The sequence below is a fragment of the Pyrus communis genome, chromosome 11 (assembly GCF_041283825.1).
Source record: "Pyrus communis isolate YQ-2024b chromosome 11, ASM4128382v1, whole genome shotgun sequence".
In the NCBI taxonomy this organism is placed as follows: domain Eukaryota; kingdom Viridiplantae; phylum Streptophyta; class Magnoliopsida; order Rosales; family Rosaceae; genus Pyrus; species Pyrus communis.
In genome coordinates, this window is record NC_142575.1 from 22,939,879 (window position 1) to 22,959,742 (window position 19,864).

The following is a 19,864-nucleotide window of genomic DNA, read 5'->3' on the forward strand; positions in this document are numbered from 1 at the left end:
TTCTTTATATCTAATTGCCTCAATTCCCATTTATATATAGCTGCCAAAGATAATATTAACCTTACTGTAGTGTGTCTCACTACTGGACTGAAGGTTTTTTTAATAATCTAGACCTTGTTCTTGTGAAAACCCTTTAGCCACTAATCTGGCTTTGTACCTAGAAACACTTCCATCAAGATTTTTCTTGATTTTATAAACCCACTTACTCCCAATGATTGATCTGTCACGTGGAGGATGAACTAACCACTATATCCCTTGAGCCTTGAGGACATCATACTCATCCTACATTGCAGTTTGCCAATGAAGAATGGTAGATGCTTTTCTAAATGTTGAAGGCTTCTGAATCTTTGATTGCAGCATGGAAGAAAATCCACCAGAAAACTCATATTCATCATTCAATTGCAAGGTTTGTAATTCTGGATATGAAGCACTGAAACCAGTATATGATCTCTTTGTAATTGCACCTGACTTTAATCTTGTAACCATAGGATGACTTGAATCTTCAGGAATAACTGATGATGATGAAGAATGAGAGAGTGATAGGATTACCTCCAATTGTGAAGCTTCATGGACAAGTAACAATGATATTGTACCTTAAGTAGATGCTGAAGGAGAAGTTGCAGAGGACCCATGAGATGCATTCTGAGAATCTGCCAAAGCTTGAACTGAAGAACTTGACCCCTATGTACTGTACCTGAACTGTTCTCCAATAGGTTCTGGACTTGTGCTTTGTTGCCCTCGAGATTGAGAAGCCTCTACTTGTGAATTTGTACTAGAGGTGGACAACTGAACAACAATAGGAGATATCCTTGTATTCTATGGCATACTTGTATTCCCAGTGAATGTTGTATCTTTATTCTTGTAAGGAAACATATTTTCATCATGAATCACATGTCTAGAAAGAATTAGCTTATTACTACTTCTGTCGTAACCAATGTATTAAAAGCGTGAGGCGTGGGCGAGGCGTCTGAGGCGAAGCCTAGCCTAGGCGTGAGGCGTGAGGCGTGAGGCGTGAGGCGAAGCCTTACAGGATTTAATTTTTATATATATATATATGTTTTATATATTATACATATAATTGTATAAAAAATAATACTATGTAAAATAAACATCCATTCTCAATTTTTCATTCAAATCCATAGTCATTCAAAAGATAATATCATTTAAATTCATCATTCAAAGGTAATATCACCCAAAATCATCATTCAAAAGGTAATACAAACAAAGAAAACAATCATTCATCCAAATCATCTTCATATAAATCAAAGTACAAACAAAGATATAAATCATTCATCTAAATCCTCTTCATCTAAATAAAAGGCAACATCATCCTCTTCATTGCCAACTCTAGATGAACTTGTCGGGTATCTCATCATTTCATCAAAAGAATCTTCCGAATCATATTCCACACTTCTTCTAGTTCTACTTGAGGATTCTTCATTACCCCGTTTTCTTTTGTATGTAATAGGACCCCGAGGTTGAGTAGGCTTGCGAGGAGAAGGAGGAGGAGTAGGCTCACGAGGAGGAGGAGTAGGCTCACGAAGAGGAGGAGGAGGAGGAGGAGGAGAAGACTCTCTAGGCTCTCGAATGTATGAGCCACCTTCATAAACCGGGGTTGGCACATTCCTTACGGCCTCAACATTATACAATAACTCATCCTCAAGCCATGTAGGATCTTCGGGAATAACGGGATCTTCTATCTCTGTTATCCATTCATCATCGGAGGCAATTTCTTCCACAACAATAGGATCATACTTCTCCATCCTTTTCTTACTTCTTTGTTGTAAAGCCAAATTGTACTTGACATAGGCTAAAGCATTAAGCCTTTTGTGTTCAAGCCTATTCCTTCGTTTTGTATGAATCTACAAATAAATCAATTCTATTATTCAAGTCTAAACATTTTAAGCAAAAATGACACTTAAGATACTAATAATATATTTACTTACCATTGAAAATGTGCTCCAATTCCTCACATCCCGATGCACTACAAGTAAGGCTTAGAACTCGGATAGCAAATTTCGTTAACTCGGGTGTTTTATGCCCAAAGCGCTCCCACCAAGCCGCTAAAAAAACAATATTAATAAGGTAAGTAATTTAAAGGTTAATGATAAAAAGATATTAACAATTAACTAATTAAATCTTACTTGGTATTCGCTTTTTCCTAGTTTGCATAGCCATAGAATCCGCAAATGGACCACGCTCATGAGTAAATAAATCCAATTGAACATCGGCCTCTTCACGTTCTTTCCCTTTCCCAAGCAACCTATCCATGCAAGCAAACAACCCATTTCGTACTTCATCAGTATCTGAGAAATTATCCTCATATCGAAATTATGGGTTTAAGTAATAGCCCGCCGCATGTAGTGGTTGATGAAGTTGATCGTCCCATCTACGATCTATCTTTCTCCAAATAGGCATATATTTTTTTCTCCACTTTGTTAAGATTGCTTGCAATTTTCTCTTTTGTGGCATCCATCAACTCATATATAAAACCCATGGGAGGGTCTCTCCTCCGAATCAACCTCTCTCAAAACACAAACAAGAGGAAGAACGCCCTTAATGCAAAAGGAAACTCGACCCCAAAACTCACGATCATATAACACATGATGCTTAGCCAACTTTGCTTCACGGGATTTTGCATAGGTACTTTCCGACCATTCTTGAAAGGTAAACAAAGCAACAAGATTTTCCTTTTACTTTTGTAAGCTTTGTAGTGTAAGGAAAGAAGTGGCAAACCTAGTGACCGCCGGACGAAGAATTTCCGAATTGTTAGTGTACTTTCTCATCAAAGCTAGTACCCATTGATGCCCATATAGATACTTTGAAATACACCTAGCACGTTTGAGTGTGTCATCAAATCATGCCATCTTAGAAATATCTTCTAGCATCAAATCAATGCAATGAGCCGCACATGGAGTCCACCACACCTTCTCTTTCCTCTCCATAAGTTTTGCCCCGGCATTCTTGTAGTTCGAAGCATTGTCAGATATAACTTGAACCACATTCTCCTCCCCAATTTCTTGAATAACGTCATCCAAATAGCCATACAACAAATCTCCATTCTTAATAGAGGCCGATGCATCAACCGATTTCAAGAACCAAGTACCTTGAGGGCTATTGACAAGAAAGTTGATTAAACATCTACTTTTGCCATCCGACCATCCATTCGACATAATAGTGCATCCATATCTCTTCCAAGCCTTTTGATGTTCTTTCATCATACTTTGTACATCATCAACTTCTTCTTTGAGCATCCAAGTTCTATATTCATGGCTTGTAGGAGCATCAAAGCCGGGACCAAAATTGGACACCAATTTCATTGCATTAACACAATATTCATTGTTTGCCGCATTGAATGGAATGGCACTAGTGTAGAACCATTGGGCCAATGCTTGGGAGTCTTGTCTTCTTTCCTCTTTTTTGAAAGGTGCATTCAACGTGGTTTGACGAGCTTCCGATGTAACATACCTATCAAGTGGTCCCCTTGACCTAGGTGGTAGAAAAGAACCGGTTTGTTGTGAATGTGTGGCACTCGCACTCCCACTCCCACTACTTACATATGTTGTCCTTGTTGTGCCCATATCGACACTTGCACTTTCTTCTCCACCACCACGACACAACTCATGACTAGCTTTCCTCTTTTCTTTAGTTCCCATAACATTAGCAATACATTCTTCCTTCACATTGGGTGGGACTTTTTTACAACTTATCATTCCTCCCGAACTTACACCACCCAAGTGATGCTTGAATCTAGAAATTGAACCCGTGCATTTGTGGTTACAAAAAACACAATAGAAGTGCTTAGTGACAGGATCCAAATCTTTTGTCCATTGCCAAGCAAAATTTTTCTTAGAAGAAGAAGCCATATTCTTCAATACCCTAAACAATAAACAATAGATGCATGCATACAATTAATGAACCAACAATTTATTAATTAATTTATATACCAACAATTTCTAACAATTTATCAATTAATTTATATACCCCTTTAGTGCCAATTTCTAACAATTTATTAATTTATTTATATAACCCTTTAGTGCCAATTTCTAACAATTTCTAACAATTTATTAATTAATTTATATACCCCTTTAGTGCCAATTTCTAACAATTTATTAATTAATTTATATACCCTTTTAGTGCCAATTTCTAACAATTTCTAACAATTTCTAACAATTTATTAATTAATTTATATACCCCTTTAGTGCCAATTTCTAACAATTTCTAACAATTTTTCTAAGTGCCAATTTATGGCACATGGACACAATTTATGGCAACAATTTATGGCAGCCAGGAGCATTAAATTTATGGTATAATTGCACAACAGTTTATGGTATAATACTATAATTGCATAATTGCAAAACAGTTTATGGTTTAATTGCAAAACAGACAAATAAAACCGTGGGCTTATAGCCTTATTCCCCTATTTTCTACTCTGCGTCTTTCTCTCTGTCTCTCTCTCTATCTCTCTCGCAGAATTCAGAAATCATCCTTCCCCAGAAAATGCAAAACCTTCCCCAAAACCAGAAAACTAAATCCTTCCTCAGAAAACGAAATCCTTCCCCAGAAAATGCAAAACCTTCCCTAGAAAACTAAATCCCTAATTTCAGAAACCCTAACCTTTGGGATCTTGCTGACGGCGCTGGGGTTGGGCTGATGGTGCTGAGGTGACGGCGGCGGGGTGATGGCGGCGTGGCGGCGTGGTGACTGAACTGGTGTTCTAAGCCTCTGGGCTTCTGGCGCGCGGGAGAAGAAGACGCAACAAGGCAGAAGGCAAAAGGCAGAGGCAGGAAAAATGGGATCGAATTCGAAGGTATGGTAGAAGACTGAAAATCCTTACCCAAACGACGTTGTTTTGGGTTTGGATGGTTTTTTTTTAAAAAAAAAAAAAAAAAAAAAAAGGTATGACAAGGCGTCCAGACGCCTTGAGGCGCGCCTCCGCCACCTCGGCGTCTCCGGCGAAGCATTTCGCCTACTCCAGCAAAACTGAGGCGTTTGCCTCTCCGCTCAGCCTCAAAGGCGCCCTAGGCGCGCCCCGAGGCGAGTTCTTTAAAACATTGGTCGTAACAGACAACACCCTTATAACTAGCAGCAAATCCTAAAAACATACACATTTTTTACCTTGATTGAAGCTTATGTTGATTGTATGGCCTTAAGAATGGATATACACCAAATCCAAAAAAATTTCAAAGTAAGCAAATCTAGATCTTTTTGAAACAATAACTGATAAGGTGATTTCATACCCAAGTTTTTACAGGGCATTCTATTGATCATAAAAGTAGCATGATTACAAGCAAAATTCCAAAACTATAATGGAACACTAGCTTCTGTCAATAAGGTTATTGCTATCTCAACCAAGTGCCTATGTTTCCTCTCAGCAAGGCAATTTTGCTGAGGAGTGTAAGGACATGACACAGAGTGTATAATGCCTTTTGATGCTAAGAAAGCTTGAAACTTGTTACTCATATATTTAGATCCACCATCAGTTTGTAAACACTTGATATATTGAACTGTGTTGCAACAAATGAATAGAAATTGACAAATACTTGGAATATGTCTGATTTATTTATAACCGGAAAAATCCACAGAAACCTTGAAAACTCATCAATGAAGCTTACATAGTACCGAAAACCTTCTAGAGACTTAGTTGGAGCTAGCCCCCATATATCAGAATGTACTTTATCAAAGATAGAACTAGCTCTAGTTTCTTTTATAGAGAATGGTTGTCTACACATTTTTCCATACATACAAGAAGAACATACTGAAGGTAGAGAATCCTCATTAATAGAATGTCTAAAATTCCTTATCATAGTAGAAAGTACTTCCTCAGATGGGTGCCTGAGTCTCTTGTGCCAAATTGAGACATTCACAAGCTTTTCCAATTAGTGCAACCGCCTTATTTGAACCAACAACAAATCTCCTTGAAAGAACATTCAGTGGAATCTCATATAGCTCTCCTCTACTCCTGCCTTGGTACAATATCATTCTTGTTACCTTATCCTGTATGAAAAACACAATTTCATCACAAATGAACCAACATTCATTATCCTTGCAAAGTTTCTTTACAAATAAAAGATTGATTCTAATAGCTGGAACATGAAATATATTTCTTAAATGCAATGAATGATGTGGAGTAGAAAGAGTTGCATAACCAATGTGTTTAACCGTCAAACCTTCACCATTACCGATAGTGATCTTCTCATCCCCATTATATGTCATTGGTTGATTTAGATTGCCAAGGTTTAGTGTCATGTGATGAGAGGCACCAGTGTCTAGAATCCAAGTATCAGCAGCAGGAATTCCTTGAGCTTGTTGTCCAAATTCAGCTGCAGAGACCTGTGTAGATGCTTGAGCTGAATAGGCAGTGAGTGAAGAAGGTGGAGGTGCACCTTAATAGGAATAGTTATTTCGATGTCTACATTCCAAAGCACTGTGACCCTTTTTCCCACAGATTTGACAAAGAGTCACCTGATAGCCACTATATGATGATCCATTATCACTCCTATTTGGACAGTTTGGAGCCGTATGACCCTTGCGAGAACAAATCTGGCATTCAACCACAGTCCCAGCTTTGAAGTTTGTATTACCATTCCAAGAATTTCTATTTCCAGTATTAGAATAGCCATTATAGTTGTTACTCCCTCTCTGTCTATTCCCATTGTAGTAAGGCCTTGAGTTACTGAATCAGCCATAACCATTTCTATTGTAGAACTGAGAAGTATTGTACCCATTTCTATTCTGAAACGTGTTATTCCCTTGATACCCCTGATTATCAACAGATCTGGATCCTGCATTTGAACTTTCACCTTGTGAATACCTCGAATTTTGGTTGCCACCTTTGGATTGTTCTCCCTGAACATACATCGCAGCCACTTGCCAAAATATTGATCCTTGCTTCTATCACAGATTCAGCACCAATCAGCTGTGCTTGAAAATCTTTCGGAGGACTAGAGCTCTCTCTTGCCAAAACAACAGTCTTCACCATATCAAACTCAGGTGGTAATCCGGAAAAAGCAGTTATGACCAAATCATTATCAGTAATTCTCCCCCCTGCAGACAAAAGTTGATCAAGAATAGCTTTCAGTCTAAGGAAATACTTATCAATAGAGTCACTTCCCTTTTGAATTGTATGGAAATCAATTTTAAGTTGATTTATACTGGCCCTTGACACAGAAGCATATCTTTCCTGTAAATTTTTCCAAGCCTCATGTGATGTTTACACCTTATTACATATTCCATAGCATCATCTGACAACGTAGCAATCAACAGACTTAACAGTACCATATCCTTCTGAACCCAAGATTTATAAGCTTCTGTTATTTCTTTAGTCACTCCACTCTCAGTATCAATCACAAACTTTGGTGGACACAGAGCTTCACTAGTAAAGAACTCCAACTTTATAACCTCGTAAAACTGACTGAAACTGATAGTTCCACTTAACAAAATTGTCATCTTGCAATTTCACAGTTAACATGCCAAGCAAATTCTCAATTCGTATTGATTTATCCGACATCTTGATTACTTAATTCTTTTCACACCAATCAACAATCTTCAACAACTGATCACAAAATACAAATACCAATTCTTCAACACACACCAATCTTTCAAGAAAAATCACAATTTGAAAAGCAACTTCAACAACTGATCACAATAGACAAATGCCAATCTTTCACCAATTATCAACTTCACAATATACCAACAATCAACAATAATGAGTAATCTTTCAACATCAGTCTTCAACAATGATCAACATCCCAAAGCAACAAGCTCAGGCATTTAGCATTTAACTGTCTTGGCATCGGCCTTCTTGGCTCCATTCTTTACAATTTTCTCAGTAATGACACAAATCAGTGAGTCCATTCCTTATCACAAACACACATACACTTCTTCTACCATCAACAATTCTTGACATCGGCCTTAATCATACACAGAAGAGAACCCAGATACAAACAACCAAACAAAACACCCAAAATCGCCATAACTCTTCACTGATGCAAAAACACAAACACTTGGTGTGCAGAAAATAAGAAAGAAAGGAATCGACCTGATATCCAATTCAGCAACCCAAGAATTAAAGAAATCCGATCAGCAAGTCTCCAAGAACTGCATCGAACTCGTCAGCGGAAGAAATAGCACCAAGGATCGTCCGGGCGATTGATACCATCTTAACAGTTTGAATTAGAATACCAAAAGAACAGAAGTAAAGAGAAGCAGAAAGAATTTAGAGAGAGAGAGAGAGAGATTGAGAGAGAAGAAATGAGAGATTGTATTGATAGAGATTGTAGTTAATAAGTACAATGCGTTGCTCACAGGCTTTTTATACACACCTCACACATTTCATTTCTCTAACTCTCTTATACAGTCAGCTTTCTCATAACCTCTCCAACTAACTATTAACTGTTTTCTTGATGACATGGCATATGATGTGGCATCTCACAACCAAAATGGCTCTGCAAGAGTACAAATGATTTGTTTAGCAATTCTAGCTAGGAAGAAGAAGATGAAGAAGTAGAAATATTTGTTCAGTCACCTTATTTATATTTGATGCCAACCATTCTCACATCGCAAGTAATCTACATGTATAAGTAGCATCCAAGTAATCAGCACGTGGTTTTTGTACATGAGGCTGGCGATCCACTTTTTGAGGGTTCAAAGTATGTACACCCTAGCCAAATAGCAAAGAATGTTATATATGCTTATGACTCTTTTCTGCTACCGACCCTGGAGTGGATAAGTAAGCTTCTACCCGCAGACTGGATCAAAGGCCTGCAGTTTCGTTAAGACAATTACATTGAAGGACTTCACAACAAGGGTTATATTTTCAAAACCCTTGCACTAATTGTGTTCGCACTTTTGCTATGGCTAGATGTGATTTTTTGTGAGTAATAAGTTATGTGGCCGGTCAAGTCTTTTAACGATGATTCTATAGTCTCGCCCTTTGTAATAACTTTATATCTCGTTCTTCAGCGATGACCGATGTGTCCGCTGGTATAAGTTTGTGGCGTCTACCATTTGTAACGGAATCTAAACTAGTGGCGATGGTACGGATGTGTTTCTAGTAGTCATATAAGGGTTTTACTCAGTTTGTGTGTCCCTGTAAATTTACTCCAGATCAATTTTCTTATCACTGAAGCCAAGATGTTATTCACATCTCTGTATTTTTATGTGTTGACCAATAAAATGCTACTCTTATCTTTGCTTGTGAAAAAAAAATAAAGGGTTTAGAAAAAAAGGTATAAGATAATTTGGAAGCCAACTGTGAGATCATGAGCTGAGGTCATCTAATTCTAGGCTTACCAGCCAGCCGAAAGCTTGTCACTCCGTATTAGGTTCTGCAAACCGATGGGAAGGCAATTTAGGCTAATCAAATGACTTGAAATTGTGAACTAGAAACTTGTTATATATTAATTGTGTAGGTATTTGGAAGTAGATGTGAATCTTTTTGCGTTAGGAATTAGTAAGTTTCCTTAACGAGTAATCAATCTACATTAGGTTAGGACAAAAAATTTCATTTTTTCTTCAGTATAACTTGAGTACATATAGAATTCAGCACAAATCATAGACACTAAACAAGTCCGTAGTCTGACAGTAGGAAATTTGAGATGGTTGTACAATTTTCGTCTAAATTTACCATATCAAGGTATGAAAAGAAGAAAGCGTCTGCGTGGTTAAGTTTTAGAAAATGATTTTTGAAGAACTGTTGCAAAAAGGAAACGATAAATAAGAATTTTCATTTTTAAGATATGAGCATGCTATAGTTGTTTAATTCGGTATAATTTTTTTAGAAATGAAATTTTTAAAATGTGTCAGGTGCCAATGTCTAAAATGCTAAAGAAATATATGTACGTAGTAAATTTGTTATTGGTAGTAATGTTTTTGTAATATAAATTCAAAGCACTGATTGGGTGATACAGACATCGACTGGGGGCTAGATCATGGTCGGAGGAGCTAGCGAGCACGGCGACTGCCTGCGTAGTGAAGGGATTGAGCCAAGTAGAGGAGGGGTTTAGGGTTGCGGGCCTTGCGACAGTGTTAGGGGTGGTAGCTGGGCCTTACAAAGGCTCTCCTCTGGTTTGAATCTCTAAAGCCTCAACAGTTCCAACACATATATGAACCAACAGTCAGTAGAAAACACGATGCTCCAAGTCACATTTCTGCAGAAAGGCAGTCAGAGATCTCAGGTTTTTATATGACCAACCACACATGAAACTTGGACTGGAAATACAGCTCTACATTCTATGCCAAACACATCAGTCTGGTTACTAACAATATAAACAGAAACTTCGGAAGTGCATGTTACAGATCAATACATGCAAAACTTTTAGCAGAAAAGAGAGATAAAAAGGTTTATAAGCTACACGTCCTGGTCTTCGGCGTATCGTTAAGGATGAACAACAAGAATCATCCTACTGACAAAACAAGAGTGGCCCTTGTGTTTTAAATCAAATGCAGTTAGTAACGCCTCTCGTTTGTCCTCTTGAGTGTCGAGAAGATACAAATACACTACAACCTGCAATGAATTGATTCATCATTAGAAACTATGAAATCATATAAAACAACGTAAGGAGAAAATATCTAAAGGCAAGCCAGTCAATGGAACAATGTAACAGAATGTTGTAATTGTTTACTAACATGAAGGAATACAGCAAGGATAAATAAATATGTTAACATTCATATGGCAGACCAATTATTCCTCAAACAACTAATGTTTCTTGTTCAATTAGAAATAAATTACCTTAAAAGTATAAACTCCACGATGAGTGTCTTTTGTCTTTTCCGTCACAAGCAGTTAAAGCCTAAAAATTAATACTCATCTAGATGCTTCGACCTCAGAGCATAACCTTGTACACAAAACTGGAGCAGCTCCTGTATAAACAAATAATGGCACGGGAGTGCCGCAACGACAGCCTATATACTCTATACGAGAAACAAGCTAGCCACCCAAACAAAAAACTGAAAAACCTGGAAATTTTCTTATTCCAGATTCGTGATAAGCGGGGACTCTCAACTTCATGGCAACTTTGTTAACAATGTCATACCTTGAAATTCACCGGCAGAAGTTGCTAAGGGAGGATTCTCAGATCATCAAACACGTGTGTCAGTTAACTCACACATACTTCAAGGGGGAGGGTGTTATCCCTTTCTTTCATATTTTTTTGCAAACTCCTTGAGCAGTAAGCTCTGGCGGAAAGCCATATATTTATCTAAGCTAGTTCCAGCCCATTGTTGACAGAAGCATTCATCAGTTGGGACCAATGAACTTAGAGGAAATGGTCCCTTAGGAGCTTTCTTCAGAGAAACCAAGAATCTATGTCGAGGGCGAATTCTCTGGTCCAATGACAAGCTTAGGTACATAGGATATTTGGTCAAGGAATGCACTTCGTTATGAAGTTCATTTATCAAGTACTTGTACTTCGGCTTTAAATTATCCTCCAGTGATAGGGATAGTACCTGCAAGGATATATGTCAGAAATCCAAAAATTGGTCAAGATTCAGAAATTAACTTGTGAAGTGGGAAACATCCAAATAGACAGAATGCATCAATACTTTAATGGGCATAACATAAAGTAAGCATACCTGCGTTAGACTAGTTAAAACTTTCAAGATGTCAGAATTACACATCCCAATACTCCTAAGGAAATTGATCCTGGGCAGTAGCCCATCATCAATGCTATAGTGGAGGAACTGCGGATGTTTTTTAACCATCTTCACTATACTATCTCTGGGTGCTCCTATCTCCTTAGAAAGAAATAGCAAACGAGTATTCCATGATATATCAATCCTCTGAACCAGAATTTGAGGGCTTAACTGCACAACTTTACCTAAATCTTTTTCCTTAATCCCGACCTCTTCAACTAAGTATCTCACAGTCGGTTTCAACGAGTTCTCAACACTATAGGAGAACAGGGATGGTGTAGCAGCAATAATCTGCCCGACCCTGGAACTTGGAATGCCCAGATTCATCAGGAAAGCAACATGGGACTTCAAATTGTTCTCAACGGTATATTCAAGGATCTGTGGCTGCCTCAAAATCATTCTTCTTACATCTCTCTGTTTGACACCAACACTCAACAAATATTCCAACCTTTCCTTTGCTGAGCACACATTTATTTGAAGAGAAGGCATATGCCTCTCATACATTTGAATAAAGTGTGATTCCCTTAGCCCAAATGTGCTTAGATAATCAATAAGGGGTAACCATTTCTCATCCAATTCGACATCTTCTGACAGCCGAGGGAATCTATCCTCCATAGCCTTCCTTGTTGATAGCTGCAATCAAAGAAAAAAAATCAGCACTTTCGTACCAAATGGTGTACAAATGTTTTAGTACAGTTGATCATAGAATTCGAAATCTCTTCACATCAATCCACAAAGCTACCTTTCCCTTGCGAGGTACATCCCCGGAAGTGACTTCCTTTGTTTTGCTTGGACTATGATAGTAGTCTTCCTTACTACTCTTCTCTAGAGTGCGCTTGCTGTTTCTGCCATCCAAATGACCGTTGGAAAATCCCTTGTGGGATTTGGGCCTCTTTCTATTCACATCAAAGTCTGAAATTTCCGCAAAGTCATCCTGGAGAAGCAATACACACAGAAAATTCAGACGATGTTCAAACAAACAAAAAGCAAGGTTCTTGTGTCATATATACATTCATACCAAACTAACATTTCATTCATCAGCGTATCACGTATAAACAACTGATCAGTGATCACAGCCCAAGAATCAATTTTCCCAACATTGGGTGACGATATGCGAAATTCTTTCGAACTCATCGTCTTTCATTATACATTTAGCTTGTTATATACATTTTCAAGAACCCACAAAAGCAAACTTTTTGAAAGGGCAAAGAAAAACCCCCATAAAACCAGTATTAACCTCAATCCAATAAGCAACAAAATCAATAATTCTAAAAGAAAAAAACTTGAATCTACAAATTGACCTATACAAACAAATGGGTACACAAAAGTCAGCATAACTGAAGCAACAGCGTTCTTGTTATCCATGCCTCGAATTAATGAAAAACAAACAACTGGGGGTGCATAATTTACTCACATTGAGCAACCAATCGTCGTCAGACACGTCAGTAACACGAGAGACCTCGTCGTCGTCGTCTTGGTCGTAGGGGGAGAGAGGCTGGCCATAGCGGGAGCGGCGGTTGGACTTGAGAATTTTGGGGTTGGAGTGGGCGGAGAGCACCACGAAGCGGCAGCTGGAATCGGACCTTCTTTTGTGCCCAGAGAGATTGGAGAGGGTGGTAATGGTGAACTGGGAGTGAGAGAAGAGTTTCAGACAAGAAGAAGAAGAGGAGGAGGAGGAGGAGGAAAGAGAGAAAGATACCATTTTACTAGATACAGAAAGAGAGACGAAGAATATACTCTAAAACCCTCTACAGAATTATCTACATTATCATTATCTTCTTCTGCTTTCAAAATACATCTTTTTTGGGTTCTGATTTCAGACACAAAATTAAATATCCTCCTTTTTTTTTTTTTTCCTTGATCATTTTTAACTTGTAAGATTAACTGATTTTCATGCACGATTTTTAATTTTTTGACATCTGTTGTTTAAATCGAATACAATTAGCAAATATAATAAAATATGAGTGTATATGAGGAAAATGTCGTAGGCCTAATTTACTGAATCATATAAAGGATAAAGAAAGGGAGTGCGGCACATAAAGAGAGAAGAGAGAGATATGTAATTGTGAGGTGTGTGTTATCTCACCCTATTGTGCCTTTATTTATAGTAGTAGGGAAGGTTAGTACTCAAACAAATGGCGCATCAGGTCTTCACAATGAAGTAGATCAGTTGATTAAGTCGTCGGCACAATGAGTGAATGCGAGCCTCAAATCAACAAAAGAATGCATAAAAGGTAAAACTAACAAAACTCCACTATGGTAAAATCCAACGTGGGAGAAAAACCCATAGACAAAGGTGAAAAGTGAGAAGTTGCATTAAGTTAAAACTATACGCCTTTTGGACGCAAGTAGAATAGCTCACAAGGATATGACCAGCCCAGGATGGGTGTCTCATCAAAACCTAGTTAGGTAGCAAAAGCCCAGTGGGAAAAATGCTCATAATAGTAGGGAAAAAGAGTACATTACGATCAAAAAAGTATACTTCTGGATACTAATGAAAACTACAAGCATTGCATATGAATAGTTAGACATACCAATTCCTCGGACAAGCTTCTGGAAGGTCGACGTTGGTAGTGACGTCATGTAGAGGTTGGCAAAGTTGTCCAGGATCAGCTTGCATGACTTTAATCTCCTAATGCTTTGCTGATATAGATGTAGACACAATATGTCTTGGCTTGACTTCGTTCATGTATCATCTCTTGGTTGGGTTGATACATGTGGCAGATTCTTCATGGATCGTCGTTGGGACTTAACGATAGATGAAAACAGCAAGTACTTCGAATATGCTTAACAAGAGCTCTCAACTATGTCTCACGTATGGCGTAGTGAAGTAAGGTGAGTCTTGGAACAATTCAAAGATATCACAATTGAGGTCATATTGTGGACCTCCAAGATATTGCGATATCCCTAACGGTAAAGACATAACCATTTGGGGATGTGCCTTGTGCAAGTTTGATAAGTAACATGCGTCAGCATAACAAACAAGGCAAACATTATTTCGAGGATCAAGGGGGATCGGATCCACTCGGGATGCATTGGGATTAGCCTAAGTTCGTAGTACCTTTAAGGTAGCGAAAAAAAGTTTTTAATAGCAATTCAACGGTTACGTGTAGGCGCAGTGTTGTTTCTTTACCAATAGATCAACAGTGAATGAGATGTCCTTTCTAATTGCAATGAGGTAAGTATAACAAAGCGCAAAGTTAAACTCAAATATAGAACTTCGGATTTCATAACCTCTTCAAGGGTCTCATTTGCATATAGTGTTGGAAGATCATAGGTATAGTCAAAAGGTAACACCTTCGGGGTGTAGTTCAACTGGTCGACCAAAGTACCGTCAGAACAATGCTTCAACTTCAGGTCAAGGCATAAATGAGTTTTCCCAATATCCTTTATTTCAAAATTTGTCTTCAGGTGCAAGGCAGTTTTCTCAAGCTCTTCCAAAGTCTTAGTGAGATTCATGTCATGAAAATAAACTGTAACTCTAGCAATTCAGAATAAAACTTCATAATTTAACATGTAAGGGCATTCATTCATATCCCTGACTAATCAAATAATCACTTCGACAGGTATACCACATCCACTGGATTGCTTCAATCCATAAATGAATGCCTTAAAATGAGTTGAAATGGTGTTCCATGGTTTTGGAACTATTTGAACCAGTCTATGCAATTCTTCGGGAACTTACATGTAATCTTTGTATCTATATCCCTATGGAGAAACACTAACCACATTTGTAATGCTGCAATCAAACATAGGGAGTTTGAGAGATACCTTGCGCCATAAGGCGTGCATCATATCACATTATTTCATTCATCTCATTACGCTTCCTTTCCCATTAGTAACAAGACAAGGTTACCTTGAGTAATGTAGGAATGATAAGTCGAAACACACTTTGGTAAGGATTTTAACCTAGATTATAATTTTGGTTGCCCAATTAGTTCTACGTTGTCACTAATCAACAGAACACGGTTCGATACCGTCTTTTTTCATTTATGTCGGTAGCTACCATATAAGTGAAAACATCATCGATGATAATCTTATTCCAATTCCATTATCTCATCCAAACTAGTATACTGGACTAAGAACTTTAAGTCTCAGGAGTAATCCTGATTAATCTCATGAGATGAAAATGATTTGAGATAGCGATCGAGTATAAATTCATGTTGTGTCGTGACCTTCCTCTTTTAAGGAAGTGAATCCTATGAACTAAGTGATCTATCATGCTTCATGCCAAGAATGATTGATTGGCTATCCACCGGTGTACCGGGTTATCCAACACGGGCGGCCAAACCGCCCTTCAGGGGTGGCGCACACTTCAGGGATGTTGACTCAATGTCCATTAATTACGTTTATTCTTGCAGGCATGTTTACAGCTGGTATATGATCTCGTCATTTTAGCTTGATCAAAGGAATGCGTCTGGAGTAACATTCTGAAAGCTAGAATTCATCAGATATCGAGATGAGACACAGTGGGTAACATCCACGTAAATTCGCGCCACTCTACAAAAACGTTGACGTTTTTATCTCCCCCTAATGGCAGGAAGACTGTCTCATAGAAGTGACAATCCGCAAATGAGCGATACAGATATCACTTGCAAGGGGCTCTAAGAGAGCTAGTGTGAAGGAGAATTATATTCAACAAAGATTCACAACCTTCTGTGATGACCCAAATTGGTAAGTTACAGCACAACTTAGCACAGAAAATGCACACCCAAAACACATAAATACGAAGCAACATGTTTGTACCCAATAACCAACTGTAACACCAAAAATGGTTGGGTGGCAATGGGCCTTAAAGTGGACCGACATAGATGTGTTCAATATTACATAGCCCTAGGCAGAAACCGAAGGCTTGGTGCGTTCACCAACGTCTAGGCGATCATTGAAATTTCACTTTATGATCACTTTGCAAGGCTGTTTTAGGATGAACATGGGAATTTGATGTTCAATTATAAACCCAAAAGACGTGCAATACTTATCGAAAACCATCAATATAAACTCTTCACCATTATTTAGTCTTCCAGACTTTATGGGATAATTAGGGTGGTGAACCCTTATAGTTGGCCAGGAGATTTGGCAACAATATGTATGGACAAATATGCGACAAGTTTGTCAATTTATCAACCAAAGCCATAAGTATTTATATGGTCCGCATTTTGGTTGGATTAGTCCACATATATTCCCTTGAATCCACTGTGAAAAGAGGGTCGTTTCATATCTTTACTAGGATGATTTAAAAATCAATTTTCCTAACGAGCAAGCTTGGCAAAGTGTGCTTGTACGCACAAGATCTTTACTTCGAGTAAGGAGATGCGTCGTGGCATCATTGTTCAACCAAAGTGTCTGTCGTGCCAAAGCAAGTAAACTACTTGAATAACCTGGCTCCAAACCAGCCACACGTGGTGTGTTCCCAGTTGAGAGATAGCCCATTGGCCCCAAAGCAAAGCTTCAAGCTCATTTTTGGAGGTGGTACAAAGATATTCAACTCTATTTTCTTCAATAGTTTCATTTATGATCATTATCATCTTGAATATCCTTAAAACTCAACGACGTTCTTTCAGAACGGAGAGAATATAAGGTTTCTTAAATGGTAATTTAGTACCATTCATACAATGAGGAGCATGCCAATGCTTTTAATCAGGTTTGATATACCTGAATTCATTGCTAGAGATGTGATTTAAGTATAAAGTTAGTGTGCGTAGTATCATATTCATCCAGACAACTAACTTTCCCACTTTCGTACCTAATCCCAAGTTTAATTGAATTTGGTCACATGCATATAAGAAACATGATTCAATTAACTTATATTCGAGAACAATATCAATAAAATTATCCATAACTAAAAGAAACACCAAAGTTGAATCCAAGAACATAAAAAAATGTTCACAAAGTAAACCAAAGTTACTAAGGGGATTCAGCAAACATGACCATTCATGTCAAAATTCTCCTCTTCCAACGGTGTTCGGTGGAGCAAAATTAGTCTCACATATTGACTACTAGAATGGTACTTCTCAACGACATTGGTAGGGGCATGAATAGGTGCTTAACCAATGATTTATTTCATCAAGGTAGAAGTAGATTCTGCAGGGTTGAGGTTTGGGAACAATATCCCTTATTCTTGAAGTTTTAGGTCTTAGATGCCAAGGATCACACTTTGCGCGTGATGCCACACTTTGGCAGCCCTTGATTCTACCATACGTTGTAAAAACAAACCTTGAAGTAGGTGAGAAAGAGACAAACAGACCCAGACTTAGGTTTGGTAGGCTCCAGGCAAAGCTGGAGAGGTCTGTTCGGTAGGCCTCTGCCGAAGCAGAGCAATACCATTCGATGGGCCCTAGTCGAAACTGGGAATCACCATATTGACCGAACTGGGTAAAGCCATTTGGTAAACTCCAACTGAGCTGGGTCTATGCTATTTGGTAGACTCCAGCCGAAGATGGGTCTATAACTTTTCTCACATTTATGGTAGTAATCAGATTCGTGAATGTGGCAAACTTTTGCTCTCTACATTGCTGCTTCAGGAAAGAGTTAGAAACATGGAAGGATGAGAAAAGTATTCTCTAGTTAAAATTCGATCGGATTTATAAACTTCATAATCGTACTAATTCATGGACGTAATCATTGTGTGCTTCAGTCAATATCTTTCATGATTAGACGGTCCGTAGAAGCAAACCAAAGAGCCATGGAATCCTCGTTCAAGATGTATTTCCATTTGTTATGCTTCGAGCATAAGTCTTCTTATGAAGATCATGGCGGAGGCTTATTCAGCTCTTCCATGTCATTGTTAGCTACAATGGCTTCTCAACTTCTTGATAGTCAAGTGGAGATTCACGTCTTGTACTCCACATAAAGTGGTTTCTATTAGAAATGTACACATTAGTGAAATTGAACTTGTTACAGTTCGACAATCCACTGAATGGAGGGAACAAAATTGTGATTGGTGTTATGGAAAATAAAATATCCATAAGCATCAAAGTTAGAACATTCATGTTCTAAGACATGGTTTACATGAAAAATTCGAGTTTTCATGGGGGTATTATTTTATGAAAACTAGGGGTTTCAAAGGCACTAAATTCAAAACTACAGGTTTGAGTTTAGTTATGAATCTTATGGTTCGTAAAAAGGAGGTACCTTTAAGAACACATAATACAATATACAACTAAGTGTAGTGGATTTGGGTTGCTTTAGGAACTCAAGTGTGAGCGCTTACGAAAAAGAATCAGCGGTTCAAAGAAAAAAAATAAAATATTGAATCGTTAATGTCCAAAAGTGGGTTTTAGGCCAATAATTTTGGATGTCTTGTCGGATTAGTGGATTGCTGATCACTTTAATTAATTCAATAAATCGAGACCATTCGGTGTCGATTGTAGAAGCAAAATAATATAAAGATTCAAGCCTATGCATAGAAGTCATGTTGGCTGCAGGCCAATTAGAAGGCAGCCCAAAAAAATTTGGGCTCAAATCTGCTGTGGGCAGCCCCAGCCTAAGTAGGGTTGAGGGCCAAATCAAAAGGGAAGCCCAATTGGACTTGGTTTGTGAGCCGCTATGGTGGCGACAATATCAGTCTAAAACTAAGGTCCGAATCCTCAGAAACATCGATGGGAAAATAATCGTGATGTCAGATAGGTCCAAAAACCTCAAATATTCTTTGGGATTCTCTCAAATCTGTTCGAAGACAAAAATCTACCCACGAAGACAACTACAGGTCGTCGAGTTTTGTGAAAATAATTTATCCATGAACAACTTAAAGAAGTCAGAGATCAAAGGTCTCGTCGGGAAAATCACAGAACGGAAAGATCGAACAACGTCGTTCAACCTGTGCATCTGGGTTATAAGATAGAGTTGGCTTGCCTCAGCTCAGTGGATTGGCTTGACCTTGGCACGAACGTGTGGCTCCAGCGATTGGCTTGGCTTGGCAACGCAGCTGCAAGCCGTGAAGCAGCCAAGTTTTCCCTTTTTTTTTTCTTTTCAATTTTTCTAATTTCTATTATTTAGGGTTTTTAGAACCCCAAAAAATAAAATAAAAAATCATGCTTCTATTTTATTTAGATTCTTTGACTCGCAAATTTCACATAGCTAATTTATAATTGTGTAATGCATGAACGTGTGTGTCTATATATATATGTCGGAAGGAAAATATAAATGTAGGGGGTTCATGCATCATGTGAAATATTTTCATGTTTCACAGTCGTTTCAAATATCTTAATTTATTTTAAAAGAACCTAATTGG

At 38.1% G+C, this 19,864-nt stretch overlaps 1 protein-coding gene, 1 long non-coding RNA gene and 1 pseudogene across 3 annotated transcripts; all 3 read right to left on the reverse strand.

The window, feature by feature from the left end:
• Positions 1-1,286: 1,286 nt before the first annotated feature.
• Positions 1,287-3,379, reverse strand: LOC148693105 (uncharacterized; annotated as a pseudogene).
• A 2,149-nt stretch (positions 3,380-5,528) lies between these two features.
• On the reverse strand, positions 5,529-8,679 carry LOC137743633 (uncharacterized). Its single transcript, XR_011069509.2, has 2 exons — positions 8,528-8,679; positions 5,529-8,447 (listed from the first exon to the last, which is right to left on the reverse strand). It is a non-coding gene; the product is annotated as an uncharacterized LOC137743633 (long non-coding RNA).
• A 1,139-nt stretch (positions 8,680-9,818) lies between these two features.
• Positions 9,819-13,425, reverse strand: LOC137743508 (Mitochondrial transcription termination factor family protein). Of its 2 annotated transcripts, none has more exons than XM_088678947.1 (5): positions 13,049-13,425; positions 12,377-12,568; positions 11,575-12,267; positions 11,037-11,448; positions 9,819-10,507 (listed from the first exon to the last, which is right to left on the reverse strand). In XM_088678947.1, the coding sequence occupies exons 1-4, from the start codon at positions 13,334-13,336 to the stop codon at positions 11,131-11,133; spliced, it is 1,491 nt and encodes a 496-aa protein (XP_088535073.1). In that variant the 5' UTR covers positions 13,337-13,425; the 3' UTR covers positions 9,819-10,507; positions 11,037-11,130. The 2 variants fall into 2 exon arrangements, with proteins under 2 accessions (XP_088535073.1, XP_068339512.1); XM_068483411.2 differs by having other exon boundaries at positions 10,733-11,448.
• Positions 13,426-19,864: the final 6,439 nt, after the last annotated feature.

Excerpts from the sequence above, each read along its gene's own strand:
- LOC137743508 (XM_088678947.1), bottom strand. The coding sequence starts at position 13,336 with ATGGTATCTTTCTCTCTTTCCTCCTCCTCCTCCTCCTCTTCTTCTTCT. Across the intron at positions 12,268-12,376 it reads ATGTACCTCGCAAGGGAAAG|CTATCAACAAGGAAGGCTAT; the intron begins GTAGCTTTGTGG and ends CTTTGATTGCAG. Across the intron at positions 11,449-11,574 it reads TTTTAACTAGTCTAACGCAG|GTACTATCCCTATCACTGGA; the intron begins GTATGCTTACTT and ends ATATCCTTGCAG.